The 10,963-nt window shown below is 39.5% G+C and overlaps 1 protein-coding gene and 1 non-coding gene across 2 annotated transcripts; one reads left to right on the top strand and one right to left on the bottom strand.

Annotated features, from left to right (window-relative positions):
- Window positions 1-2,755: 2,755 nt before the first annotated feature.
- Window positions 2,756-2,894, bottom strand: LOC120250978. Its single transcript, XR_005533304.1, has one exon. It is a non-coding gene; the product is annotated as a small nucleolar RNA Z247 (small nucleolar RNA).
- A 3,197-nt stretch (window positions 2,895-6,091) lies between these two features.
- On the top strand, window positions 6,092-8,043 carry LOC120250094 (glycerol-3-phosphate acyltransferase RAM2-like). The gene is made up of 2 exons (XM_039258868.1): window positions 6,092-6,845; window positions 6,922-8,043. The coding sequence occupies exons 1-2, from the start codon at window positions 6,216-6,218 to the stop codon at window positions 7,819-7,821; spliced, it is 1,530 nt and encodes a 509-aa protein (XP_039114802.1). The 5' UTR covers window positions 6,092-6,215; the 3' UTR covers window positions 7,822-8,043.
- The last annotated feature ends 2,920 nt before the right edge of the window (window positions 8,044-10,963 follow it).

The following is a 10,963-nucleotide window of genomic DNA, read 5'->3' as shown; positions in this document are numbered from 1 at the left end:
CCATCTGTTTTTATTAGCTTCTCGGTGGTGCACATTGGAGTTGCAACAGGTTTGCACTCTTTCATATTAGCTCTTTGCAGCAAATCACAAATATATTTTCTCTGAGTTAGAATCAACTCCTAAGGCCTTTTCTAAACTTCAATGCCAAGAAAATAGTGTACATATCCTAGGTCCTTGATTGCAAACTCTTTTTGAAGTTGTTCAAATAGTCTTCTTGTAGCATGAGTTGATGAGCTTGCCACTATAATATCATCAACATAAATCAACATATAGATGATGTTACCTTGATGATTGTATATGAATAGTGATGGATCAGCCCGAGAAGGTATGAATCCCAATTCCTGCAATTTTGAACTCAGTTTTGAGAACCAGGCTTGTGGAGCTTGTTTCAAACCAAAGAGTGCCTTCTCGAGCTTGCAAAGATGATGCGGATGTCTTGAATCTTGATAACCTCGGGATTGCCTCATATAGACATCCTCTTCAAGTACTCCATGTAAAAAGGCATTTTGTACATCAAGTTGTCGAAGATGCCATCCTCTTGACATTGTTAGTGATAACACAAGGCAAATTGTCACGGGTTTCACCACTGGACAGAACGTATCATCATAGTTAATACCATAACGTTGTTTAAACCCCTTTGTTACTAGCAGTGCTTTGTATCGGTCAATGGAGCCATCAGCTTTCCGTTTGAGTTTAAAAACCCATCTGCAGTCAATGATGTTTTGTTGATGAAGAGGAGGCACTAGTTTCCAAGTTTGATTTTTCAAAAGAGCACTATATTTGGCATCCATAGCATGCTTCCAGTTGCTGTTCTTCAAGGCCTCATCATTTGATATTGGTTCAATCACTACCGAGGAAGCACATCGAAGACACCCATAAGGTACTATGCCATCCGTGCGCAACTTCGGTTGTCGAATATTGTCGTGCAACCTTGTTGTCATAGGATGGTTTCTAACATGGTGTTCAGCAGCACCGGAAGTCAAGAGATCCTGTGGCAGTTGTGTGGCAGTTGTGGCAGTGAGGATGAACTCTGCGAAACCTACAGCAAAGATAGATCAGACTGCACAAGAGCATTATTAGGCGTTAAAGAATAATCATTATTCATGGGATCACCCCCATTATTCTGGTTTAGAGAAGGATGTAATGCATTCGAAGGAACAAAAGAAGGAAAAGGGATAGGAGACTCTGTGGAAGGTGGATCAGAAGGTGTAAGGTGTGCTTGTGCAAAAGGAAAAACCATTTCATCGAAGATGACATCACGAGAAATATACACCCGCCGTGTTGGCACATGGAGGCACTTATACCCTTTGTGAAAGGGACTATACCTAATGAAAACGCATTGTTTAGATCTAAACCCAAGTTTATGTGTATTGTATGGTCTAAGATTAGGCCAACAAGCACAACCAAAGGTTCGCAATAATGAATAATCTGGTTTAGATCCAAAAAGACAATGCATAGGTGTGTCTAGGTTGATGACTTTGCTTGGGTTGCGATTGATAAGAAAGCAAGCAGTTTGAAAAGCATCATCCCAAAATTTGATATGCATGTTCACGTGTGCTAGTAGAGAGAGACCGACGTCAACAATGTGCCTATGTTTGCGTTCTGCAGTGCCATTCTGTTGATGAGCATGAGGACATGAGATATGGTGTGATATGCCAACACGATTAAAAAAGGGATGAAGCTTCCTGTGCTGACCTCCCCAATCTGTTTGCATGTAAACAATCTTTCTATTCAATAATCGTTCGACATGAGATTGAAAATGCATAAAGATGGAGAACACTTCAGACTTATTTTTCATCAAATAGATCCAAGTGAATTTGCTATAGTCATCGACAAAACTAACATAGTATTTGTAACCACTGGTTGACACAGGTGCATGTCCCCAAACATTTGAATGCATAATCTCTAAAGGAAAAGATGAACTTTTATTAGAAGAGGGATAGGGCAGTTGATGAATTTTGCCCTGTTGACAAGCATCACACACTAACGTTTTATTCAACATACTATAAAAAGGTAAATTATTTTCTTGGATGACATGACGAACTATAGAAGATGACGGATGCAAGTGCGGCATGGATTGGTGGCATTGGGTAGAGACCACCCTCACATCTCCCTCGAAGAAGAACTTGGTGCGTTGCTCGATCCTTTAAAAAGAAATGTTCAGGATGAAACTCAAGGAAAACATTATTATCTTTGGTGAGTTTATGAACTGAAAGGAGATGTTTGGAGGATTTGGGAACATGAAGGATGTTATTGATATTAAGAACATGATTTGGGGTATGAATTTTGGAGTGACCAACATGAGTAATGATCATACCTGTGCCGTTTGCAACCTGCACTTGATCCTTGCCATGATATTTCTCCTTCATTGTTAGTCGACCAAGATCACTTGTAATGTGATCCGTGGCACCTGTGTCCGTATACCAGTTCGAATCAATGGTATAGGACTATGTCGAGGCAGCAACATCAACACGAGGTTCTTCAGCTTGGTACGAGTGATCGAATCGTTGATAGCACTTGAGTGCAACATGCCCGACTTTCCCTCACACTTGACACATTGGGCGAGTTTCTCCTTGCGGCGTATTCTGATTGTAGTTGCCGCGCCCACCTCGTGATCCTCCCTGTGGCATGTTTTGGTTGGTGTAGTTACTGCAGCCACCACGGCTCTTGCCTCAACCGCCACGGTTGCCGCGCGATGCCAAGTTCACGGATGCACCTGAGACTTGAATGACAGAATTGTTCTACTCTAGACGTGCCTCGAAACACATCAAATGAGCGTATAGATCGCTCAGAGTTACCTGTTCCATGCTTGTGGTGAGGGAGGTCACCAGCGAATCGTAGTCATTGTTGAGACCGGCAAGCATATAGGTGACAATTTCATTATCACTAAGTGGTTGCCCAATGGTGGCGAGTGTGTCGGCGAGGGTCTTGACCTTGTGGAAGTACTCAGCAGCTCCCATGTCGTTCTTCCTCACGTTGGTGAGTTAACGGTGAAGTTGCATGATCCTCGCCCTCGATCCGGATGAAAACATCCGTTCCAGGGCTTGCCAAACCTCATGCGCAGTGGAAAGCAACATCACTTGAGCAAGGACCTCCTCGGTGAGAGAGGTCAAGATGGCGCTAAGGGTCATTTGGTCCTTTTGGAGCCATGTGACGTAATCGGGGTTTGGGACCACAAATGCACCAGATTCCGTGGTTTGTATAACAGTCTTGCTAGGCATGATCAGCGATCCATCTACATAGTCCAAGAGTTGATGAACACTTAGATAGGGAAGAAATTGAGCCTTCCAAAGAAGATAGTTCTCTCGTCCTAATTTCACATTAATCATATGTCCAACGGAAGGGGACGAGATGATGCCAGCCGTCATGGAAGTAATCACGTTCGAGTTTGCGTTGGAAGACGATGACGACATGGCTGCCTAGTTGGATGAACTCTCTGATACCATGAAAAATTAAAAAAAGGTGAAGAAAAAGATTTGAGAGAAGCCACATACAAGGGCCTTCTCCATGCTCTGTATATATATTCAACAATGTGCAGATGTTTGGGGATTACAATCAAAGAGAATTAGGAAATAGAGAGTGATTTCACGGATTGTACCTTATCAATCTAATTTGTCTATACATAGTACAAACTATCTAAATATATTGCACAGTCCTATTTTAACAGTGTGTGTATATATATATACATAATCATTTTGCAATTCCTGTCGAAGTACTTGTTTTTGTTAGAGCAATTAACCAGGTGCATGGTTGCTAGTAAAAATAGCCTTATTGGCTGGGTAACACATCCGTCATAGCAATAAAGACATGTGATATTTTTATAAAATTTATAAAATGAGTTCTACTAAATAAATTTTAGAAAAATATATTAGCAATGTTATATATATTTATTTCCTTGCAAATCTACGGTCAACAGTTCAAATTCCTCCGAATTAATTGGGGGCGTGTGACTTATTATATTTGTGAAAAATACTAAACACATACCGCAACACCGTGTGACACGTATTTGGTAGTGATGCTGCAAAATCACCCTAAGCGCGCAGCCTGGCACACGCATGGAAGGTGTAATATTAATGTTCAAGCGAGCAACCCTAGCAAGTCTTGGGTTGCTGTACCTCATTGAACGGAGTGAGGCGGCAATTAAAGGGATAATGCGTGGTAAAAGCTCTTAGAGCCGTGATTAATTAGGACATCTTGTTGACGCATGTTTTGGAAATACTCTACATTTCCTTGATAATTACTAAATAGCTTTGTTTAAGGCTTATTTATATACGTAATTTCCCACACATTTATGTGTTGGCATGGCATGACATAGGATGATAGAATATGACGCTTCAGAATATTAGTTTCAGCGATTATAACATGAAAGCTAGCTAGTAATTATGTTTTCAATTAGAAATGTTATGTAGCAGAATGCTAAATTTGTTGGAAAAATTAATCCAGCCACATAAGTCTCCTTCTCATGTATATACCATTTTTTAACAAAGTTGGCCACACAAAATGGCAGCTTGTTTTGATAGGTAACGTTTTCATGAAGAGAGCCCATATTATATGCTTGCATCATGTTTAATATATGTGGAGTCATTGATTCAGATTCAACCCAATTCAATAGCAACTTTTCCTATACATGCTCTCTAGCTTCTTCCACTTCCTTTCCAATTAGCCTTATTGACAAGTTAATTGGCAAATGTTGAAATTCAATGATAGCGTTTAAATTAATTGCAACAATTTTTCCTTGAATGCCTATCTTTCTGGAGGAAAATTTTTGTCTTTTTTTATTACTTTCAATTAATTGCTTGCTCTAACAAACATCTTTACTTCAAAGATTGAATTAGTTCTAAAATTTCCACTCCGTTCCAATTTTGTGGCAGAAAAGCATGCCAAATGTAATCCTCATGTCTAACAGTATTCAAGTTAGGAACTTTCTAACAATTCTATAAACATTTTCTCTTTTCACAGCATGAAATTGGATGGTTTTTGCTTAAATACATTTTAATTAAGTTTAACATGTTTAAGGAAAGTTCTTGATTGTGCATAAGTAGTATTGGTTGAAAAAAAATATTATTTGCTATATATATAATTTTTTTTTTTCACAAAGATTTGCTATATCTGTTCAAAAAAATTAAGATTGGAAGGCAATAAAAAAAGCTTAAGGTAAATTATCTAAATTTCCACGAGGATATGTTATTCTTAAGAAGTTGAATAGATTGCTTTTCCTAATTGGAATGCAATAACTGTATCCAATCAATTATAGAAGTCAAATCGACATGTTTATTATACCAGCCAAATTCAAATAATCAACAAAAACCTAAATCAATTCAAAAGTCAATGACCCAATCACTTTCCACACCTGCAAAAGAATTGGAAATCTTTTTATAGTTTTCTAAATAACTATTCAATACACATATTTCTTTGTAGAGAAAATTACTTATATATCCTTACAAAAAAAAATTGAGTAACTATTAATAGATATATATTTTCAGAAATGAAATTTACTTATATACCCCCTATAAAACACTTCTATTTTTTATATAAGTTAACTAAAAAAATCTTATGAAAGATAAATTCACCCTTGATTTAATATTCTCCTAGGTAATTAGTAAAATCTATAATTGATGACTTTGGTCAAAATAAGATACATAAACAAATAACACTGGCTTCTATATCTATAAGGACATAAAATAATTACATATATTTTTAAATGAGCATGTATTAATAAAAGCTACTCGTATGCTTGAGGAGATATTCTTCCATGACAAGACCAGAAACCCAAGGAATCAAATGAATTTGTTCCTCAAACAGTCCAAATTGATCATTTGCACCATGTAACTTTGATTATGCCCAAATAGAACAAAGACCAAAGCTGAAATCCTGCACCAAACGTAAGAAGATGTAAGCCAGCTTGCAATAGAGCCAGCCAAACGTTCTAATGAAAACAAACTCTAGACAATGACCCAAACCATAAAACAACAAATTAGACGATGATAACAATAATCCTACCACCATCCGAACGATGAATTCTAATATATCAGGACGATACCATTGCTTACCTCCATGAACATTCTTGCTCCCTTCTACTTCTCACCAACCAAATTGTCTTTAGATTTTTCTATCCTTTCTCCACATTTGTATATATATGCATACAGATCCATGCTTTAACATAGAAAAAGCTTGAAAAACCTAAAAGAAGAAAGCTAAGACATTAGAGTTACATCATGGTTATTGCCGGCATTGACAATGCTATGGAATTCAAAACAGTTGATAAGTGTTCATCGATTGGCCGGGACAAGCACACAGTGGTGGCGGACCTCGACGGAACTTTGCTTTGCGGCCGAAGTTCATTTCCGTATTTCGCATCAGTTGCATTTGAAGTTGGAGGTGTACTTCGACTACTTTTTCTTCTCCTCCTATCTCCCATTGCTGGTCTTCTTTATTACTTTGTATCGGAATCTGCCGGTATTAAAGTGCTAATATTCGCTACAATGACGGGGATGAAGGTATCGGAGATCGAGTCAGTGGCAAGGGCTGTTTTGCCGAAGTTTTATTCCATGGACCTCAACCCGGAGACATGGAGAGTATTCTCTTCCTGCGGGAAGCGGTTTGTACTCACGGCTAACCCACGGATGATGGTGGAACCTTTCCTCAAGGAATATTTGGGAGTGGACACGGTGATCGGAACGGAGATTGATAGCTATAAGGGAAAGGCCACAGGGTTTGTTACTTACCCTGGTGTGCTTGTTGGGGCTGGTAAAGCGGCAGCTCTTCGAAAAGTCTTCGGAGATGCTTCTCCTGAGATCGGTCTCGGTGACCGGAAAACTGACTTCGCCTTCATGAGTCTATGTCAGGTATGGAATGGAATGCTTCATTTCTTTTTAAAACTAAATATTAAAGATTTCAGACTAGCATATGTTTGATTGACAGGAAGGATATGTGGTACCTCAAAAACAAGACTTGAAGCCGGTGAGCAGAGAGAAACTCCCGAAACCGATCATCTTCCATGACGGTCGCCTAGTTCAAAAACCAACACCTTTACTTGCATTGTTCATCATACTCTGGATACCGATAGGTTTCATGCTTGCCTGCCTAAGAATTGCCGCCGGCGCACTCCTCCCCATGAACATGGTCTACTATGCCTTCCGAGCACTCGGTGTCCGACTCAGTGTTCATGGCACCCCACCTCCACCCGCCAAAAAATCTGTCGGCCAATCAGGAGTCCTCTTTATCTGCTCACATCGCACCTTGCTTGATCCAATCATGCTCTCTGCTGCCCTTGGCCGCCCTATTGCTGCTGTCACTTACTCCGTATCTCGTCTCTCGGAGATCCTCTCCCCGATAAAAACCGTACGGCTCACTCGTGATCGTGCCAAAGATGCAGCCATGATAAAACAACTTCTTTCCGAAGGAGATCTAGTTATATGTCCGGAAGGAACCACATGTCGAGAGCCATTCCTCCTGAGATTCTCGGCGCTGTTTGCCGAACTGACTGACGAAATTGCGCCAGTGGCTATGGCAAATAGAATGAGCATGTTCCATGGAACAACAGCCAGAGGATGGAAAGGGATGGACCCATTTTATTACTTCATGAATCCTAGTCCTGCATATGAGGTTACTTTTCTTAACAAATTGCCAATGGATCTCACATGCAGTGCAGGGAAGCCAAGTGTTGATGTTGCTAACTACATTCAAAGGCTTATTGCTGCAAGCCTGTCCTATGAGTGCACTAGTTTCACTAGGAAGGACAAGTATAAGGCACTTGCTGGAAATGATGGGACTGTTGTGGAGAAGCCTAAGAGTAAGAGCAATAAGATCATGGGTTGTTAGCTTGTTTAGCAGAATCATATAGTTGTGTTTTATAATAGTGGAAGGGCCATCATAAGTTTGTCTTTTGGTGCAGGTCTAATGGCTTTCGCACTGTTGGTAGATTTGGTGTATGATATAGAACTAATAAGTGTGAGTTCCTGCCTGATTTTAATTGGGAAACTGGAAATAATGTGCTGTGGAAAAACAATTCATCATTTTGTTTGCATGAATGTTTGTTTACCATGGATTTGAGGATATTTTTTTTATTTTTTTTATTTTTTATTTTTTTTTGAATAAGGTGGATAAACCACAATTTATTAAAAGAAAGAAGTAGCAAAGTACAGAGTACTGAAAACAGAAGCGTCATAGAAGATCAAACAAAGTAAAGAACTGTAATCCTCACCAGAGATGAGGAGAACAGCGAACAGAAAAAGTAAGATAAAGCAACAACAAGATAAAAATCTGAAGCCGGCGAAGTCAACCGTCTGGAGACACAGGCCTGCTCAGAAAAGAAAGATACGGATCACTCCTGACTAGTGTTGGGCGCCATATTACCGGTGTGGTCCGAAGATCTGGAGCTCAGGAAGCTTAAGGAGCGCTTGATCTTTTGAATGTCCTCTGTGGCTTCCTGCTGGTGGGACTCCGAGTCTGCTGAAATCCAAGTAAGAACCAAATTAGCTGTTTTGTAGAGTATTGAGGAAGTAGAAGCACAATTTTGGTTAAAGATGCGGTTGTTGCGTTCCAGCCAAATATTCCAGAGAATGGATCTGGAACAGAGGTCCCAGAGGTTTCTGAGTAAAGGGTTTAAAGAAGGTATCCAAATGGTCCAGATATTTGAGACTGAGGAAGGTAAAGTTTCAGTATCAAATAAACACTTGAAAAAGTACCAGATGCGAGTACAAAAGTAACAATTTACAAAAAGGTGATCCACTGATTCTGAGTTATTGTGACAAATTATACACGTGTTAGTGGCAAAAGAATTGCAACCTTTTTTGAATAAGTTCTCAAGAGTAAGAATTTTATTATCCCAGGCCAGCCAACAGAATAAAATGATTTTGCTTGGTGATTTTATTATCCGTCGATTAAAAAGTTGTAGAATGATTTGACGGAGAAATTTCCATTTTTTTCTAAAGACCAGGAATATGAGTCTTCGATATCGTTTGAACAATCTGGTAAAGAATTTAATAAAAAGTCGAATTCTTCAGTTGTGGCTGTTCGAAATGGGTTACCCTGGGAGTTAAGTATGAGAAGAAATTGTTTTAAAGTAATCCAAGGAAAAGAACAGTCCAAAAATAGTGATGTCCATCGGTTATTGGGAGATTGGCCCTCTAGCCATCTGTCGAACCAGAATAAAGTGTTATCACCATTACCGACAGACTTGGTTAAACAGGCCCGGAAAGTGGGTAGAATTGTGCTGATTCCCGCCCAGAAGAAAGATTTGTTTCTTGGGGGTTGTGAGTAGAGAATATTGAGGAGATCACTAGTGAAGTAGTTGCCTTTGATAATCTTAGACCAACAAGAGTTCGGTGTGGTGATGAATTTCCACCACCATTTCCCGAGTAAAGCTTTGTTGAACTCCTGTAAGTCAAGGATACCCCAGCCCCCCATGTTTCGGGGGTGACAGATCCTTTTCCATGCAATTAATCTAATCCCTTTCGGGCCAAGGTCAGGCCCTTTCCATAAGAAATCTCTCCTGATTTTATCAATGTCATGGACGACCCAGGCTGGGAGTTTGAACACTGACATCCAGTAAACTGGAATAGAGGATAACACGGAATTGATGAGAGTTAGGCGCCCCCCCCAGGGAGAGATAGATTGCTTTCCATGGTGTTAGTCTAGCCCAAACAGAATCAATCAGCTTAAACCAGTCAATTCTTCTGGGCCGTCTACCAGTAAGGGGAACGCCTAGATAGGTAATGGGAAGACAATCTCTCTTGCAATTAAGAATACTTGCAGAGGAGGAAAGTGGTTGAAATCCGAAGTTGGTGGAGTAAAGGCAGCTTTTTGAGAAGTTGATTGAAAGACCAGAGCAGCCTTCGAAGAGGTATAGAATTAATTTGAAGATTTTAAGATCTTCGTGTCCTCCAGCCGAGAAAATGATAAGATCATCAGCATATTGAAAATGACAAATGCTGTTTGAATGATCAAGTTGAACTCCAACCAGAACCTTGGAATTAATAGCATGATAGAACATTGCACTTAGAGTATCGGGCCGCTAATGCAAATAGAAGGGCGAAAGGGGATCGCCTTGTCTCGATCCTCTTTTTGCAACGTATGTAACCCCATGTAGTTCCATTAATGAGAATCGAGTTTTTGGCGGTTTTAAGAATAGTGTGTATCCAAAAAGATCCAGGTGGCCAAAAGCCTCCGGCTTCTAGAATCTCAAGGAGAAAAATTCCAGATCAAGGGAGTCAAAGGCTTTTAGCAAAATCAACTTTAAAAGCAAATCCAAGGGATTTCCTTTTTTGGAGATTAAAAATCACTTCTTGAGCAGCGATGATATTATCTGCAATACATCTACCTTTAATGAATCCGGACTGAGAATTATCCACTAAGAGACCAATCTTATGACTCAATCGATGGCAAGAATCTTGGAAATAATTTTTGCATGTTGAGTTGATAAGACTGATGGGTCTAAACTCAGTGACCTCAGTTGGGGAATTTGTTTTAGCAATAAGTGCGATGTGAACCCAATTGAGTCTTTCAAAGTTGATAGATCCATCATAAAAAGTCCCTCTGATTTTTAAATAAATCCTCCTGAATAAGACTCCAATGTTTTTGAAAGAAGAAAATTGGAAAACCATCTGGACCTGGAGCCTTATCAGCGTTAACCTCAAATACAGCGTGTTTAATTTCCTCAAGATTAAAGGAAAGTTCAAGTGTAGAGAGATCAACTCTATCTTTGAAATTAAACAGATAATCCCAGTTAAAGAGGAATCTATGTGTACTCTGGGTACCAAGTAAGGCTTGAAAATGATCAGTGAAAATTTTCCCAATTTCTAGGTTACCTTCAATCCAATTCCCATTAAAACGAATTCTAGGGATGTAATTTTTATTTTTCCTACCATTAGCCAGAAGATGAAAGAATTTAGTATTTGCATCACCTTCATGGAGCCAAGTGATTCTAGAACGCTGTTTCCAGTAGATCTCCTCTTGTTTTAGT

This window comes from Dioscorea cayenensis, chromosome 19 (genome assembly GCF_009730915.1).
Source record: "Dioscorea cayenensis subsp. rotundata cultivar TDr96_F1 chromosome 19, TDr96_F1_v2_PseudoChromosome.rev07_lg8_w22 25.fasta, whole genome shotgun sequence".
NCBI lineage: Eukaryota > Viridiplantae > Streptophyta > Magnoliopsida > Dioscoreales > Dioscoreaceae > Dioscorea > Dioscorea cayenensis.
This window is presented reverse-complemented; position numbering and strand designations above follow the sequence as displayed.

Excerpts from the sequence above, each read along its gene's own strand:
- LOC120250094 (XM_039258868.1), top strand. The coding sequence starts at position 6,216 with ATGGTTATTGCCGGCATTGACAATGCTATGGAATTCAAAACAGTTGAT. Across the intron at positions 6,846-6,921 it reads CCTTCATGAGTCTATGTCAG|GAAGGATATGTGGTACCTCA; the intron begins GTATGGAATGGA and ends TTTGATTGACAG.